This window comes from Salvelinus fontinalis, chromosome 22, assembly GCF_029448725.1.
Source record: "Salvelinus fontinalis isolate EN_2023a chromosome 22, ASM2944872v1, whole genome shotgun sequence".
Classification (NCBI taxonomy): Eukaryota; Metazoa; Chordata; class Actinopteri; order Salmoniformes; family Salmonidae; genus Salvelinus; species Salvelinus fontinalis.
Window position 1 is genome coordinate 28,249,663 of NC_074686.1, and position 18,931 is coordinate 28,268,593.

An 18,931-nucleotide genomic window follows, 5' to 3' on the forward strand; every position below is an offset into this window, starting at 1 on the left:
ACATGTTTTTTCAGTTCTGCCCACACATTTTCTATAGGATTGAGGTCAGGGCTTTGTGATGGCTACTCCAATACCTTGACTTTGTTGTCTTAAAGCCATTTTGCCACAGCTTTGGAAGTATGCTTGGGTTCATTGTCCATTTGGAAGACCGATTTGTGACCAAGCTTTAACTTCCTGACTGATGTCTGAGATGTTGCTTCAATATATCCACATCATTTTCCATCCTCATGATACCATCTATTTTGTGAAGTGCACCAGTCCCTCCTGCAACAAAGCACCCCCACAACATGATGCTGCCACCTCTGTGCTTCACGGTTGGGATTGTGTTCTTCGGCTTGCAAGCCTCCCCCTTTTTCCTCCAAACATAATGATGGTCATTATGGCCAAACAGTTCTATTTTAGCTTCATCAGACCAGAGGACATTTCTCCAAAAGTACGATCTTTGTCCCCATGTGCAGTTGCAACCCCATAGGCTGGCTTTTTTATGGCGGTTTTTGAGCAGTGGCTTCTTCCTTGCTGAGCGGCCTTTCAGGTTATGTCGATATAGGACTCGTTTTACTGTGGATGTGGATACTTTTGTACCTGTTTCCTCCAGCATTTTCACAAGGTCCTTTGCTGTTGTTCTGGGATTGATTTGCACTTTTTGCACAAGTATGTTCATCTCTAGGAAACAGAACGCGTGTCCTTCCTGAGCGGTATGACGGCTGCGTGGTCCCATGATGTTTATACTTGCGTTCTATTGTTTGTACAGATGAACGTGGTACCTTCAGGCGTTTGGAAATTTGCTATTTGCTCATCATTACAACACTGTATATAGACATAATGACATTTGAAATGTCTTTATTCTTTTGGAAATTTGTGAGTGTAATGTTTACCGTTCACTTTTGTTTATTATCTATTTCACTTGCCTTGGCAACGTAAACATATGTTTCCCATGCCAATAAAGCCCCTTAAATTGAAATTGAAAGCAGAGAGCAAGACTGAAGTGCAGTACTTCTAAACCTCCAGCAGAGTGCAGCACTATTCCGTCTCAGTGAGCCCCAGTCTATCCAGACATAACAAGAGTCCAGACTCTACACGTCACTGACTGCAAAAACAAAAATAGGAATGTTTTCAGACCAGCAATCCAGGCATGGTACCCTGAATATCACCCAAAACCAACACCATTAATCACATCTGTACAAACAGAGGATACTAACATTGATTACTGTGAAGAGTACCCAGAGTTGAGAAGAACAGGTCACACCCTTGTTGGGTGTAGTGGGGAAGGGAGTGTGTCTAGCCATGTCATGACCCTGGACCGTGAGTGCGTTTTCGGTGTGTGTGTACGTGTTTAAGTGTGTATGGTGTAAAAACTTCTACAGCTGCACCATTGAGATCATCCTGACCGGTTGCATCACCGCCTGGTATGGCAACTTCTCGGCATCTGACCGTAAGCCACTACAGAGGGTAGTGCGTACGGCCCAGTACATCACTTGGGCCAAGCTTCCTGCAATCCAGGACCTATATAATAGGCAGTGTCAGAGAAAAGCCCATAAAATTGTCAGAGACTCCAGTCACCCAAGTCATACACTGTTTTTTCTGCTACAGCACGGCAAGTGGTACCGGAGCAACAAGTCTAGAAACAAAAGGCTCCTTAACAGCTTCTATCCCCAAGCCATACGACTGCTGAACAATTAATCAAATGGCCACGGGACTGTTATATTGACCCCCACCCCACCCATTTGTGTTGTACAATGCAGCTACTCGCTGTTTATTATCTATGCATAGTCACCTACATGTACAAATGACCTGAACTAACCTGTCCCCCGCACACTGACTCAGTACCGGTACCCCCTGTACACAGCTTCCTTATTGTTATATTATTGTGTTACTTTTTATTTTTTACTTTAGTTTATTTGGTAAATATTTCCTTAACTCTTCTTGAACTGCACTGTTGGTTAAGGGCTTGTAAGTAAGCATTTCACGGTTAGGTCTACACTTGTTGTATTCGGCGCATGTGACAAATAAAATTAGATTTTGATTTGAAAAATGATGTGTGCACATACTGTATGTGTGTTAGGGGCTGTTGGTTACAAGCAAGCACTTGCCCTCTTCCTACTTCCAGCACTGCATGGCTTCTAGAGGGGGAAGGAATGCAGGAACATTCCTAAGGAGGATGCGTGGGTCGAGCTCTCTGTGTGTGTGCGCGTTTGAGTGTGCAGAGTCTACATACTTGTATGTCTGTTTGTGTGGTGGTCTGGGAATTTAGATGTTTCTCTTTTGGCAGGAGGGTGGATCATACGGAAATGTTCTTCTGTGTACAGATGGAAATGTACTGTTCTTTAATTGGGTGAATGACTTGTGAGTTCCATTTAGATCCTATTAGATCAACTAAAGGTCAAGGGGTCAACAACCTGTTCTGTGCCATGTCAATTGGCAGTAGGGGGAGGGACTAAATGCATGAAACATTCTGTACAACTTCTGTCCTGATTTTTAACAGTTTGACTGAAAGGCATCCCTGTCCTCTTTCTCACATTCCCCTCTTTCATTTTCTTGGTAGATCCTCTTACCTCTCGCCCCCTCTTTGTCACTTAGTCTGTCTTTCTCTCTCCCTTACTCTACGCTCTCTTCACCTCTCTCCCCTTTTCATCCTCTCCTTCACTCTATCTCTTTCTCTGCTTCTCTCTCTCCAGGTATGTCCTCCTGTGTAATCAGGTGTAGGGTGACGTTTCCCTTAGACGCTGATCTTGGGTCAGTTTTTCATTATCCCCACTAATGGTTAATGTTAGGATTTGGGGAGGGAAAGCTGATCCTAGGGAAGACTTCACCCTTGAGCCACCAGAGCCCTGTGGACTCCATCATTACCCAGGGGCCTCGGGGAGACTGATGTCTCTGCCCTGTCATCCTGACCAGGGGGGGTGCCTTTAGAGGTGGACACAGTGCTTTCATCCTGAGGGGGACACACAGATCCTACCACCCACTCACTCAATGTAATTACAGAGAAAACGAATGCTAAAGACTGAACTAACTGTCAACAGTACCCAACACCTACAGACACATGTAAAGACCGAACTAATTCTGTCAACAATGCCCAACACTAACAAACAGGCATGCCAAGACAGAACTAACTCTGTCAATACTACCCAACACTAACAGACAGGCATTCCAAGACAGAGAGATGACATAAGTAGAGACACATACAGAGAGTCAAGATAGAGACAGACATGACTATGTAGACCGTTTTCCATTGTTGTCCTGTTATCAGCACACTGTGGCCCATTTCAACACTTCTCCAAATGCACCTTCACACTGTAGCATTACAGTAGGCTGCATGGTTCTTATATAAAATATGATGAAACTAAAAGTCTACAAAGGGAGGGAAGAGGAGACTTTGGGCGGTGTGGAGCCAGGCACCCTGCTTCCAACAGCGGGGAAGAAAACAGCCACAGTGGCTGCCAAGAATCAATGTGAAAACCGGAGAGATCGAGTCTGCAGCCGCCGGCTTCACAGTCAAACAGCCAGTCATGGGACCGCGAGGCCGTTGGCCAGCTGGCCCGGGGAATAACTCTGATGTCTGATCGGGGAGTGATGCTGCCTCGAGCTCGCCGCGAGGAGGGGCGCAGTACTCGCATACACAAATAAACTATGGGCTCGATTCAATCCGTAGCGCTGGAAATCAGCTCGGTAGCGCGATTGAGCCGACATATGCAGCGTTATACTATGAATGTAGTCTCCGAACGCGGGAATACTTGACATTTCTATCACGCTGTAGCTCAGGTCATCGAGGCCTATGTTGATGACAGTCTGTTCTCCGTTTATGTTGCCCCTTCTTTTAGAAGTTGACATCAGATATAATGATGGCAAAATATTTTCTTAAGATAGATATATAGAATTTTAGCAATATTTGGATGATTTAATGTGTTTTTGTTCTTTGCCTCTATTTTATATTCACTTATAGGGCTATAGGCCTGGGTATTGATTTCCTAAACTGTTATTGCCATTTAGTCATTACGGTGATAGGTGTTTGAACAGGTGTGGCTTTTAAATCCGCTATTCTTGCAAGGGTTAAATCTCGCGTTAGGACCACAGGGGCTCCGTGGAAGGACATATTCTACGCACCTCACTCCAACAGCAATGAGTTTCACGGAACAAGGGACATAACTGGAAACCACATTTGTCGGGGGTGAAACGAAGCGCTAACCTGTTCAGAGCTGCAGTTCTTTGGAAGGACACCGTGGAAGAATTATGGACAAAAACTAAAGAACAACATCTATGCGTAATTCCATTTGGTCATGATTACGGACTATCCATTGCAAGCCTGAAACGTCATGGTTAGAAAGTTGTAGCCAAAAGGTGCAGCATCTGACCATGTTGTCCCCAGTCAAATTTGATGAGGGAAATAAGATTCAGCGCTGACTTCTCTATGTGAACCCGTCCCTCTCCTCTCTCTCTCTCCCGCTCACCATGCGGCTTTGGAGCAGACTCAGACCATGCCGGCGGGTGATGCTCTGTCTCTGGTTACTTATCCTCGCTCTATCCGTGGCCACGCTGGCCCTCATGGACCTGGTCTTTCGGGATCAGACCCAGACACCGCCCAACTCGCCCCGCCGTCCCTTCCAGCGGCTCTCTGGTCCACCGGACTTGGAGGTGATCGTGGATTCCTGGGACCGTCTCAAACAGGAGCATAATCTCGGTCTCGCGCCGCTGAGCTCGCTGCAGGAGGACCAGCTTCTCTTCGTGCCCTCAACCCAGGTGAGGAACCCAGCTCCGCCACCGAGGAAGGGGAGTTACCGGATGGTTATATCGAGCGCCAAGAAGGAATCAGCGGTCCCGGTGCTACCGACGCACGGGGATATGGGGAGACCGGTGCGGCTGAAGCTGGAGGGGCTAGAGAGGGACATGGAGAAGTCTGTTCTGCAGAAATACGGCTTCAACGAGCTGGTGAGCGGACGGATCTCACTGCATCGCAGATTGCCCGAGGCTCGCCATCCTTCGTAAGTGCCCTGCATGTTCCCAAGGAGCGCACTACGCCAAAAAAGGGCTCTTCAACAACGTATCCAAAATAACTAGATAGAGTCGACAAGAGCTATCAATTACAAATATGTAGTCTAATTTCAAGATATCACTCATTACGAAATATGGTATGTTGTTTAGTAAAGCTAATGGGTTCGTGCGTAATTACTCGTGCGTCTATACCCCTGTCAATCAATGGGAATGCTTTGACAGGTGTCTCGTTGAGCGTTACAGTGAGTCGCTGCCGTCCGTGAGCGTGGTGATATGTTTCCATGACGAGGCTTGGTCCACGCTCCTCCGCACCGTGCACAGCGTGCTCGACACAGCGCCCAAGGAGTACCTGCGCGAGGTCCTGCTCGTGGACGACCTCAGTCAGCATGGTGCGTGTAGAAGACAGTACTCAAACAATAGGCACGAGTTGTATCTAATTAGTCTAAAGTACCACTACAACATCACTGCATATCAGACGAAACTTGTTCACTCTATTCCCACCATATTCAACTATTTTATAGTGTCAGATTCTGAATAGACCCCTAGCTCGCAAGTGTCCCAAACCATTTTGCACTTGTCTGAAAGGATAGGTCTTAGTAATATGACCAAACTTCCACCTATAATCCGAGTTGTGCTATGCCCATGTTATTACTGTACACATCCATCCCTGGGGTTCATTTGGAATTGGGCATACAGTACCAGTCAAAAGTTTGGACACCACTACTCATTCCATTTAAAAAATATATATATTTTCTACATTGTAGAATAATAGTGAAGACATCAAAACTATGAAACAACACATATGGAATCATGTAGTAACCAAAAAAGTGTTAAACAAATCCAAATATATTTGATATTTGATATTCTTCAAAGTAGCCACCCTTTGCCTTGATGACAGCTTTGCACACTCTTGGCATTCTCTCAACCAGCTTCATGAGGTAGTCACCTGGAATGCATTTCAATTAACAGGTGTGCCTTGTTAATTTGTGGAATTTCTTTCCTTAATGCATTTGAGCCAATCAGTTGTGTTGTGACAAGGTAGGGGTGGTATACAGAAGATAGTCCTATTTGGTAAAAGACCAAGTCCATATTATGGCAAGAACAGCTCAAATAAGCAAAGAGAAACAACAGTCTATCATTACTTTAAGACATGAAGGTCATTCAATCTGGAAAATGTCAAGAAAAAAAATGTCAAAAAGTGCAGTCACAAAAAACATCAAGTGCTATGATGAAACTGGCTCTCATGAGGACTGTCACAGGAAAGGAAGACTCAGAGTTACCTCTGCTGCAGAGGATAAGTTCATTAGAGTTACCAGCCTCAGAAATTTCAGCCTAAATAAATGCTTCACAGAGTTCAAGTCACAGACACATCTCAACATCAACTGTTCAGAAGAGACTGTGTGAATCAGGTCTTCATGGTCAAATTGCTGCAAAGAAACCACTACTAAAGGACACCAATAATAAGAAGAGACTTGCTTGGGCCAAGAAACACAAGCAATGGACATTACACCGGTGGAAATCTGTCCTTTGGTTTGATGAGTCCAAATTTGAGATTTTTGGTTCCAACCGCCGTGTCTTTGTGAGACGCAGAGTAGGTGAGCGGATGATTTCTGCATGTGTGGTTCCCACCATAAAGCATGGAGGATGAGGTGTGATGGTGTGGGGGGTGCTTTGCTGGTGACACTGTCAGTGATTTATTTAGAATTCAAGGCACACTTAACCAGCATGGCTACCACAGCATTCTGCAGCGATGCGTCATCCCATCTGGATTGCGCTTAGTGGGACTATCATTTGTTTTTCAACAGGAAAATGGCTACTTTGAAGTATAAAGAAGGTTAAAGAAAATATATTTTGATTTGTTTAACACCTTTTTGGTTACTACATGATTCCATATGTGTTATTTTATATTTTTAATGTCTTCACTATTATTCTACAATGTAGATAATAGTAAGAATAAAGAAAAACCCTGGAATGAGTAGGTGTGTCCAAACCTTTGACTGGTACTGTGTGTGTCTGACCCTGACCCTGTCTCACCTATCTGTAGGTCACCTGACCCTGCCTCCCCTATCTTTAGGTCACCTGACCCTGCCTCCCCTATCTTTAGGTCACCTGACCGTGCCTCCCCTATCTGTAGGTCACCTGACCGTGCCTCCCCTATATGTAGGTCACCTGACCCTGACTCCCCTATATGTAGGTCACTTGAAGAGTGTGCTGAGTGAGTATGTGTTGCTGCTGGAAGGGGTGCGTCTGGTCCGCAGCACGTGGCGTCTGGGCGTGGCAGGGTGTCGCTCTCTGGGTGCAGCCAGAGCTGTGGGGGAGGTACTGGTCTTCATGGACTCACACTGCGAGTGCCACAGGGGCTGGTTGGAACCACTATTGGAGCGAGTGGCACAGGACAGGTACACACGTAAACACACACACACACACACACACAAAATGGCACAATGTATGTCTGTGTTTGTGTGAATCTGTCTCTGTGTATTATATCCAATCCTTAATTGCCTTGGTAGCTTACTTGCTGAGCTGTATCCAGCACGGTAGCAGCCATTTAGGCTAGTTGATTAAACAGAGTCCTTATATTGCCGCATGGCACTACTCCATCTCTCTCGCTCTCTTTCCCTCAAACCTCTTAATTCCCTTCCTGAATTCCTGCTCTTCTTCAGTGATGTTTTATGAAATTATCGGTTATCATCGACCAATAATCTGTCTGCAGATTTACATCCATCTAATAAAATCTTAGGTTTTTAATCTTCATTGTGAGAAAATGTTTCTGATCTAGTTGTAGGAGTTATATGAGTTTCCTCTGTGCCCAGTGTCTATCTCCTCCCATCTCCAGGACCAGAGTGGTGTCCCCCATCATAGACGTGATAGACTGGCAGACGTTCCAGTACAACGCCACCCAGTGGCCACACAGGGGAGTGTTTGACTGGAGACTGGACTTCAACTGGGAAACCCTGTCCCAACAGGAAAACCAGGATTCACCACTGGAGCCTGTCCAGTAAATATAGTCTGACCTCTGGAATACTACAGTGAAATACAGAGATTACAGACATGTCCAGCTCAAAATCGACCCCTAGTAGTACCTATCCCTGTCTACTCTTTTGATATTTCCTCTCCTTTCATTGTCCTATAGGAGTCCGGCGTTGGTGGGCGTGGTCTTAGCAATTGACAGACACTTCTTCCAGAGCGTGGGAGGTTATGATCCAGGCATGCTGTTCTGGGGGGCGGAGCATATGGAGTTGTCCATCAGGGTAAAGAAGGGAGGTTATTTATTTTACCTTTATTTAACCAGGTAGGCTAGTTGAGAACAAGTTCTCATTTACAACTGCGACCTGGCCAAGATAAAACAAAGCAGTGCGACACAAACAACAACACAGAGTTACACATGGAATAAACAAACATAGTCAATAACACAATAGAAAAAGGACCTCTACACCAGGCAGTGTCAGAGGAAGGCCCTAAAATTGTCAAAGACACCAGCCACCCCAGTCATAGACTGTTCTCTCTACTACCGCATGGCAAGCGGTACCGGAGTGCCAAGTCAAAAAAAAAAAAGAACAAAAAGGCTTCTCAACAGTTTTCACCACCAAGCCATAAGACTCCTGAACAGGTAATCTGTCACGATCGTCTTGCTGTGAGAGATTGGACCAAGGCGCAGCGTGTGCAAAATACATCTTCTTTTATTAAAGAAGAGAGAAAAAACAAACAAGAAACGAACAACTATACACGAACTAACAAAATAACAAAACTAACGACCGTGAAGCTATACAGACAGATAGTGCTGACACAAACACTACACATAGACAATTACCCACAAAACAGCTAAAGCCCATGGCTGCCTTAAATATGGCTCCCAATCAGAGACAACAATAACCAGCTGTCTCTGATTGAGAACCAATTCAGGCAACCATAGACTTTCCTAGACATCTATACTAAACACTAACCCATCTACTCTACTTAACCCCCTAAACCATACAACACCCTAGACAATACAAAAACACACAAAGACAACCCACCCCAACTCACGCCCTGACCAACTAAAAGAAAAAGGAACAATAGGTCAGGAACGTGACATAATCAAATGGCTACCCAGACTATTTGCATTGTGTGCCACCCCAACAACCCACCCGAAACCCCTCTTTTTACGCTGCTGCTACTCTCTGTATATCATATATGCATAGTCATTTTAACTATACATTCATGTACATACTACCTCAATTGGGCCGACCAACCAGTGCTCCCGCACATTGGCTAACCGGGCTATTTGCATTATGTCCCGCCACCTACCACCCGCCAACCCCTCTTTTACGCTGCTGCTGCTCTCTGTTCATCATATATGCAAAGTCACTTTAACCATATCTACATGTACATACTACCTCAATCAGCCTGACTAACCGGTGTCTGTATGTAGCCTCACTACTGTATATAGCCTGTCTTTTTACTGTTGTTTTATTTCTTTACTTACCTATTGTTCACCTAATACCTTTCTTGCACTATTGATTAGAGCCTGTAAATAAGCATTTCACTGTAAGGTTTACACCTGTTGTATTCGGCGCACGTGACAAATAAACTTTGATTTGATTTAAAAAAGTATATATACAGTGTGTGTAAATGAGGTAAGATAAGGGAGGTAAGGCAATAAATAGGCCATAGTGGTGAAATAATTACAATTTAGCAATTAAACACTGGAGTGATATATATGCAGAAGATGAATGTGCAAGTAGAGATACTGGGGTGCAAAGGAGACAAAATAAAGAAATAAATAACAGTATGGGGATGAGGTAGTTGGATGGGCTATTTACAGATGGGCTATGTACAGGTGGAGTGATCTGTGAGCTGCTCTGACAGCTGGTGCTTAAAGTTAGTGAGGGAGATATTAGTCTCCAGCTTCAGTGATTTTTGAAATTCGTTCCAGTCAATGGCAGCAAGGAAATGGAAGGAAAGGCGGCCAAAGGAGGAATTGGCTTTGGGGGGTGACCAGTGAAATATACCTGCTGGAGCGCGTGCTATGGTTTGGTGCTGCTATGGTGACCAGTGAGCTGAGATAAGGCAGTGCTTTACCTAGTAAAGACTTATAGATGACCTGGAGCCAGTGGGTTTGTGGACGAATATGAAGTGAGCGCCAGCCAACGAGAGCCTACAGGTCGCAGTGGTGGGTAGTATATGGGGATTTGGTGACAAAACGGACGGCACTGTGATAGACTGCATCCAATTTGCTGAGTAGAGTGTTGGAGGCTATTTTGTAAATGACATCGCCGAAGTCAAGGATTGGCAGGATGGTCAGTTTTACGAGGGTATGTTTGGCAGCAGGAGTGAAGGATGCTTTGTTGCGAAATTGGAAGCCGATTGTAGATTTAATTTTGGATTGGAGATGCTTAATGTGAGTCTGGAATGAGAGTTTACAGTCTTACCAGACACCTAGGTAGTTGTCCACATATTCTAAGTCAGAACCGTCCAGAGTAGTGATGCTGGATGGGTGGGCAGGTGCGGGCAGCGATCGGTTGAAGAGCATGCATTTAGTTTTACTTGCATTTAAGAGCAGTTGGAGGCCACGGAAGGAGAGTTGTATGGCATTGAAGCTCGTCTGGAGGTTAGTTAACACAGTGTCCAACAAAGGGCCAGAAGTATACAGAATGGTGTTGTCTGCATAGAGGTGGATCAGAGAATCACCAGCAGCAAGAGCGACATCATTGATGTATACAGAGAAAAGAGTCGGCCCGAGAATTGAACCCTATGGCACCCCCATAGAGACTGCCAGAGGTCTGGACAACAGGCCCTCCGATTTGACACACTGAACTCTGTCTGAGAAGTAGTTGGTGAACCAGGCGAGGCAGTCATTTGAGAAACCAAGGTTGTTGAGTCTGCCGATAAAAATGTGGTGATTGACAGAGTCAAAAGCCTTGGCCAGGTCAATGAATACAGCTGCACAGTATTGTCTCTTATCGATGGCGGTTATGATATCGTTTAGGACCTTGAGCGTGGCTGAGATGCACCCATGACCAGCTCGGAAACCAGATTGCATAGCGGAGAAGGTACGGTGGGATTCGAAATGATCGGTGATTTGTTTGTTAACTTGGCTTTCGAAGACCTTAGAAAAGCAGGGTAGGATAGATATAGGTCTGTAGCAGTTTGGCTCTAGAGTGTCTCTAGACCGCGACAGCTTTCCAATCTTTGGGGATCTCAGACAATACGAAAGAGAGGTTGAACAGTCTAGTAATAGGGGTTGCAACAATTTCGGCTGATCATTTTAGAAAGAGAGGGTCTTGATTGTCTAGCCCTGCTGATTTGTACAGGTCCAGATTTTCCAGCTCTTTCAGAACATCAGCTATCTGGATTTTGGTGAAGGAGAAATGGGGGAGGCTTAGGCAAGTTGCTGTGGGGGGTGCAGGGCTGCTGATCGGGGTAGGGGCGGCCAGGTGGAAAGCATGGCCAGCCGTAGAAAAATGCTTATTGAAATTCTCAATTATCGTAGATTTATCGGTGGTGACAGTGTTTCCTAGCCTCAGTGCTGTGGGCATCTGGGAGGAGGTGCTCTTATTCTCCACGGACTTAACAGTGTCCCAGAACTGTTTGGAGTTAGTGCTACAGGATGCAAATTTCTGTTTGAAAAATCTAGCCTTTGCTTTCCTAACTGCCTGTGTAGATTGGTTCCAATATCTGTGGCTATATCTGTTCCTGGATGTACATTTTTTGAACGGAGCATGCTTATTTATGATGGTGAGGAAAGCACTTTTAAAGAATAACCAGGCATCCCCTACTGACGGAATAAGGTCAATATCCTTCCAGGATACCCGGGCCAGGTCGATTAGAAAGGCCTGCTCGCTGAAGTGTTTTAGGGAGCGTTTGACAGTGATGAGGGGTGGTCATTTGACCAAAGACCCATTACGGACGCAGGCAATGAGGCAGTGATTGCTGAGGTCCTGGTTGAAGACAGCAGAGGTGTATTTGGAGGGCAGGTTGGTTAGGATGATATCTATGAGGGTGCCCGTGTTTACGGATTTGGGGTTTTACCTGGTAGGTTCATTAATAATCTGTGTGAGACATCAGGTTAATAATGTAGGATGGCCGGGGTGTTAAGCATGTCCCAGTTTAGGTCACCTAATAACACGAGCTCTGAAGATAGATGGGGGGCAAACAATTCACATATGGTGTCCAGGGCACAGAGGGTGGTCTATAGCAAGCGGCAACAGTGAGAGACTTGTTTCTGGAAAGGTGGATTTTTAAAAATCCACCTTGGTTATGACCATAGAGGTATAATAAGAACTAGAGACTTCGTCCAAGATATCCGACCGTTGTTGTCAACGTAATCCACTAACATTTGCCGATTCACGGACCGTCTATATCCGGGTTGCATACGGCCCAACTTCATATTCGCACTAGCACTCAGTGCCCACGGAGAGCAGCTCAGCATTCAAGAAAATCATTGCGTCATCCAAAAACATGTCAGACATTGGATGAATATAAAATGTTAATATCTTCGGCTGTGAGTGATGGAGAAAAATAATTGTCCTCAGCGAAAATTCTAATTACAATTCTAATTCTAATAATTCAATGAATGTTTAGTGAAGCGTTACAGGTCCCGCGATATAAATACAAGGTCATTTTCGATTGAGCCGACATATGCAGCATTTACCGAGAATACAGTCTCCACTATTGCGGAAAACATTGCCTTTAAATTTCAATCACGCTGTACAGCTGAACTTCCACAATGGGGATTGAATAGGGCGGTGCACAATTGGCCCAGCGTCGTCCAGGCCGTCATTGTAAATAAGAATTTGTACTTAACTGACTTGCCTAGTTAAAAAAAGGTTAAATAAAAACAATAAAAATAGAGCCCTAAAGTGTCTTATTAGGAATTTTCAAATCTGACTTCTCTATGTGAGGGGGTGTAAGGAGCTGTCCATCAGGGTAAAGGGGGAGGTTATATATGGAATGCAAAGGGCTTATTGATGATGGAATGTCTCACTAGCATTGGATTATGTAGCATGTTACATAAGGGCCCTGGTCGAAAGTAGTGCACTAGTGAATAAGGTGCCGTTATGACATTTTTATATCCATCATGGAATGTTTCATTCAAATGATGGTTTGGAATGATGAGCAGACGGAAACCTTGGGAAATAAAGAGGAATAGGATCGAAGTGTACTGTTGGTTGATAGTGTATTTGCAGACAGGTGTCAGTGAATGTGAAGCTTTTGTGATCCTAGCAATTAAAGATTCACACATACATCTTCATTTGAAAGACATTTTGACAATGTAGCGAAAGTAATGGAGTCTGAGTGGAGACACACCTGTCTGCATCTGTGGAGCTTAGATGTGCGGATGATTCTACAAGGCTTCTGTAGATTGGGCTGCTCATCTTGGTGAAGTCATATTCCAACAAAAAAAGGTGATGGCATCTCCCTGTCTCTGTCTGCCTGTTTGTCCCGGTTCAGGTGTGGTTGTGTGGGGGCTCCATGGAGGTGGTCCCCTGCTCCAGAGTGGCTCACCTGGGGCGCCATCACCAGCCCTATACCCTCCCTGACCAGGACATCCTCCAGAGGAACAAGATACGCATCGCTGACACCTGGCTGGATGCCTTCAGGAAGATCTACTATAAGAGAGATACACTAGCTTACTTCATCAGGCAGGTAGGGTGTGTGTGTGCGGTGTGTGCACGTGTGTGTGTGCATGCATTTATATCTAGGCGTGTGTGTGTACTGAATGTACAAATCATTAGGATCACCTTCCTAATATTGAGTTGCACCCCCTTTTGCTCTCGGGGCATGGACTACAGGGATGCTGGCCCATATTGGCTTCAATACTTCCCATAGTTGTGTCAAGCTGTCTGGATGTCCTTTGGGTGGTGGACCATTCTTGAAACACACGGGAAACTGTTGAGCGTGAAAAACCCATCAGCGTTGCAGTTCTTGACCCGATCAGGTGCACCTGGAACCTACTACCATACCCTGTTCAAAGGCACTTAAATGTTGTCTTGCCTATTCACCCTCTGAATGGCACACACACATCCAAGTCTCAAGGCTTAAAAATCCTTCTTTAACCTGTCTCCCCCCCTTCATCTACACTGATTGAAGTGGATTTAACAGGTGACGTCAATAAGCGATTATAGCTTTCACCTGGATTTACCTAGTCAGTCTGTCATGGAAAGAGCAGGTGTTCCTAATGTTTTGTACAATCAGTGTGTGTGTGTTTGCACATGTCTGCTTCTGGCATTGATCTCAAATGAATGTGTGTGTCCTGTTCCCTTTTCCAGTCTGAGAGTCCTAACATTACAGAGCTAGTCAGACTGAAGAAGAGACTGGGCTGCCGTAACTTCCACTGGTTCCTGACGAACGTCTACCCAGACCTCTATATACCCCAGGACAGACCTTCACTCTCAGGGGAGGTAGGACTCACCCCCCCACACACACTTGTATAGCTATTATATCATTATCCTTGTACATTGACTAATATATTGTGTTATTCTTGTGCTGTATGTTGAACATGAATGTATCATGTAACATATTGTGCCTGTATGTTTGAAGCTATACAATGTTGGCACTGGCTATTGTGCGGATTACCCTGGAGGACGGGGTCCACAGGGCGCCACTATGGACATAGCACCCTGCAGTGGCAATGGCTACCAGGTAACCATGACAATGATGATGACAATGGTGATGAGGATATTGGAGACAGTGAGAGCAGATCCTAAATCAAAGATCACGATGATGCTGATGTAGTGATGAAGACTAAAGTTTTACTCCCCTGTCTGTCCTCTCTTCAGCACTGTGAGCTGAACTCCATGGGAGAGGTGCGCTGGGGGCCAGCGGGACGGCTGTGTTTCCACGCCCAAGGGGAGAGGGTGGTACTAACCCCGTGCCCCGCCCATCAGCTGCCCCGCAACAAACCACAGTGGAGGGTCATCAAGGTCAGTGAAGGGGCAAAGGTCATGCATGACATGACAACTGCAAACTTGTACAAAATAAATAAGCAAAAAATAATAAGAGCTGTTGTGACGCTTGTCGTAGTTGGAAGAAGAGGAGGACCAATGCGCAGCGTGGTAAGTGTCCATAATGATATGATTTAATAAACCAACCGAACACTGAAGAAAATAACAAAAATACAAACAAACAACCGAAACAGTCCCGTATGGTGAAAACACTAACACAGGATACAACCACCCACAAAAACCAATGAAAAACAGGCTACCTAAATATGGCTCCCAATCAGAGACAACGACTGACACCTGCCTCTGATTGGGAACCATACTAGGACAAACACATAGAAATATAACCATAGAACAAAACATAGAAAAACAACAGAATGCCCACCCCAACTCACGCCCTGACCAAACTAAAAATAAAGACATAACAAAGGAACTAAGGTCAGAACGTGACAGTACCCCCCAACCCCCCCCCCCCCCCCCCCCCCAAAGGTGCGAACTCCGGCCGCAAAACCTGAACCTATAGGGGAGGGTCTGGATGGGCTGTGTCTGTGTTTTCACCATACGGGACTGTTTCGTTTTCATTTTGTATCATTCACGTTGTTATTTTTGTATTCTTAGTGTTCAGTTATTAAATTGAATATGGACACTTACCACGCTGCGCTTTGGTCCTCCTCTTCTTCCAACCACGGCAAGCGTTACAGCTGTATGAAGTGTTACTTATTTAGGTGTTTGTAATTTGAAACAGATATAATAATAATACAGACAATTCATAATTTATAGATTTTTTTCTTCAGCTGAGTGGCCAGGTGGTTCACTTGCAGACCCAGAGATGTCTGGAAGCTGTGAAGGAGGATGGGGGTAAGCCGCAGAGGGACACAGGAGGTCACCAGAGAGGGGGCAACGCTACCCAGAAGGGTCTGTTCCTGCGCCCCTGTGCCCATCAGCCCCGGCAACAGTGGCACTTCGAACAGCTAGTTGTCCCTAAAGGGGCCTGAGTCTGACTTGAAGTATAGTTACAGTACATTGCCCAAAGGCACATAATAAAAGCGCATGTTGTAAGGAGCCAGTTTCATAAGTGGGTCTCTATGGGCAAGAGGTCTAAGGCTAAATTCAATAGCAATACTGATGTGGCTATACTGTATGTCTGTATATTCTTTGCAATGGCTTGTGGAATCAGCATCTTGCCTGCATTTAGATTTTGTTTCTGTTTTAAGGACATATAATGCAAGTTCTATGGTGTGAACACAATTTAACCATAAATCACAGAGGAAATAAGCTGTATGATTTTGTACAATGCTGCACATAAAGGAATATTCTATATTATGAAATTGCCAGATTTAGTTAGCGAATAGTCTATAATGTAGGCTTAATGGTGACTGAATCCTTTAGACCAATTTAGAAGTGCAAACAATCAAGATCTTTCATCCTGAATAAAATATCTGACAAAAGTATCAATAGTATTGTGTGTGGATGTTTCAATGTATAAACGTCTCCAAGCTCAGAAGTAACCTAGGCCTACACAATTCCGACAATTCAGATGGCAGACTGATCAATTCGCTGACTGACAGAAGAGGCATTGCCACCTTTATTACCAGGAGAGTCAGCATACAATCATCTTCTGTACATATTCAATTAAATAAGTACAAAAAGGGTGTCTGTTAATCACAAAATGCAACTATAATCTACTAATGATGTGCCAATGTATTCTATGACTATACTGTATAACGTAATCATTTCACTGTGGAGGATTCATCTCCAAGTGATTCCTATGAATACAATGAGTTTCATAATAAAGGTGTTATATATTTTTAAAAAGTCCAATCATGATAATTTAGGACATCTAGGCAGGTGTTTGGAGAGGTGCTTTCCGAGTGAAGCTGAAAAGGCAGAGGGGGCAGGGATACGGTCTCTCCCCTGTGTGGGTCTTTATGTAGACTTTGACTTTGTTCATAAAAGCGCTCCCCACATTCTTGCCAGGAGTATGGCTTCATATCAAGATGAGTCTGGCTCCTCATGTGACTGGTCAGAGAACCATAGTGGTTAAACCGGTTGGAGCATTCAAGGAATTCAAAAGGCTTTTCCCCAGTGCAGAGGAGCTTGTGTTTAGACAGATCCCCAGACTGAGTGAAGCTTTTACCACACACTACAGGTGTATGGTTTCTCACCTGTGTAAGTCAGATAATGTTTTTTTAAAGTATGAGAGTCTAAAAAACTGCTTGCCACACACTGTGCAGTGGTAGGGCCTCTCCCCAGTTTGTGAGCGCATGTGTAACTTCAACAACCCAAACCTCAAGAACTCCCGCCCACAAATCCCACAGTGGTAGTTCTTCTCGTTGCTGTGGATCTCAGTTTAAGATAAACTTTGTCATCGAAGTCTTTACCACACACAGAAAGGTCTCTCCCCTGAGTGTGTTCGCAGGTGAAGTGTCAGATGTGCCCTTCTTGCATACTGCTTGTCTCATTGGAAGCAGGAGAACTTCCTCTCACCAGTGTGAACAGACAGGTGAGTCCAGAGGAGCGACTTCTGTTTGAAAGCCTTCCCGTAGTACCGGTATTTGAACGGCTTGAGTCCCGAGTGTATTAACAAGTGATAACGGTAACTGCTGTTCTCTGAGAAGCGCTTGCCGCACTCCTTGCATTTATAAGGCTTCTCTCCGGTGTGGATGAATATGTGAATGTCCAGGCTCATAGGAGTACTGATGACTTTCCCAGACAGACCACAGGCTTAGTGTCCTTAGGTTAAGAGCCCTCTGGTTCATGACACTGGTAAGGCCCCAGTCCCCAGAAATTCTCAAAGCTTTTCCCACAGTCGGAGCAACCATGTGTCCATTGGTGCGAAAAACCGCCATTTTGTGCAAATTCTTGCAGTGCTTCAGCAGGGTGCCCAGGTACGGAAATCTGCAGGCATAGGTGGAGTTTTCCCGGAACGCCGGGGGGACGGGCAGGTTTCTGAGGAAGGGCAGAGGGGTGGGCCTGGCATGTGTGGATGTCTAGCTGTCATGGGGTGTGGAATATACAGCTACAGTGGGAACATCTGTTTGTGAGGGCGTATACTGTTTTACTCTTTGAGATGTGGCTTTTTAACATGGCCAGGTACTGCTTCTGGTGTTTGGTCTTGATGTGGTTCTCCAGGAAGTAACAGTCAGTGAAGGAGATGGTGCAGTGTGGACAAGGTAAGAACTTCAGAGAAGAGACTGAGGTAGAGGGATAGAGGTGGAAGGAAGGTAGAGAAAGAGAACATAATAAATAAATAATCCCAGTTGAGATCAAATTAAAATCTTCAGTAATTCATCAACCATTTAAACTGCAATGTTGCGACTAGACTATGTATGAACAGTTTGTCCTACCTTGATTGTTATCTTCATCCCTTCTGGCAACCGTCTCATCCTTCACCAAACATACTTTTCTCTCAGTCTGAGAAAAATCTTAACCACCACTTTATAGATTAGAAAGTTGAAGAAACCACAGTAAGCATAAACCAACAATCTAATCGCTCTTGTCTAATTACTAAATGTCACATGTTGGGAACTATTACTAACTCCTCTTACATTAGATAATCTTGTTAGTATCACCATAGGACTCCTCCATATCCGGCTACACCTGGTCGGTGGGGTGGAATATGTTTGATGTTATTTGATGCGCTTTTGCTTCTCCAGCAAGGAACGTTTGGAATGGTCAGTCACCCATTTCCATCCTTTCAAGGTATGTTGGTTCTTTATTTATTTGGGTGGAGTTGAAAGTAACTCAATTAATGTAGAACTGTTTAGTTCTGTTACATTGCTTTTTCCCAGATGTGTTATTCATCTTGTAGACTTGAATCCACACCTTCCTTTTCCTTTGAATTATGTGGAAAGACCAGTTGGGATAAGGGGCAAACACAATTTCTCATCCCTGGATTGATGAACAACTTCCAAACGATATTTTGCGCTGTCTCGTTGATGTCTTAATCTAAACAGGAAGCCTGTCCGACCACAGTGCAGCTGTAAGGAATCGTATGGTCAGAATCTATTCTGGCTAAGAAC

At 44.7% G+C, this 18,931-nt stretch overlaps 1 protein-coding gene and 1 pseudogene across 3 annotated transcripts; one reads left to right on the forward strand and one right to left on the reverse strand.

Moving 5' to 3' along the window:
- The first annotated feature begins 3,526 nt into the window (after positions 1-3,526).
- LOC129820137 (polypeptide N-acetylgalactosaminyltransferase 15-like) lies at positions 3,527-16,360 on the forward strand. 3 transcript variants are annotated; one of them, XM_055877054.1, is made up of 10 exons: positions 3,527-4,976; positions 5,209-5,375; positions 7,181-7,385; positions 7,823-7,984; positions 8,120-8,237; positions 13,420-13,614; positions 14,238-14,369; positions 14,509-14,610; positions 14,748-14,891; positions 15,690-15,773. In XM_055877054.1, exons 1-10 carry the CDS (start codon positions 4,447-4,449, stop codon positions 15,705-15,707), a joined length of 1,773 nt encoding a protein of 590 aa, XP_055733029.1. In that variant the 5' UTR covers positions 3,527-4,446; the 3' UTR covers positions 15,708-15,773. The 3 variants fall into 3 exon arrangements, with proteins under 3 accessions (XP_055733029.1, XP_055733027.1, XP_055733028.1); XM_055877052.1 differs by having other exon boundaries at positions 3,529-4,976; positions 15,704-16,360; XM_055877053.1 differs by having other exon boundaries at positions 3,529-4,976; positions 7,226-7,385; positions 15,704-16,360.
- Positions 16,361-16,467: 107 nt separating this feature from the next.
- On the reverse strand, positions 16,468-18,497 carry LOC129820336 (uncharacterized; annotated as a pseudogene).
- Positions 18,498-18,931: the final 434 nt, after the last annotated feature.

Bases quoted from the DNA above. Each gene is read 5' to 3' on its own strand.
- LOC129820137 (XM_055877052.1), top strand. From the start codon at position 4,447: ATGCGGCTTTGGAGCAGACTCAGACCATGCCGGCGGGTGATGCTCTGT. The intron at 5,376-7,180 runs GTGCGTGTAGAA...CCCTATATGTAG, and splicing joins GGACGACCTCAGTCAGCATG to GTCACTTGAAGAGTGTGCTG. The intron at 7,985-8,119 runs GTAAATATAGTC...ATTGTCCTATAG, and splicing joins TCACCACTGGAGCCTGTCCA to GAGTCCGGCGTTGGTGGGCG.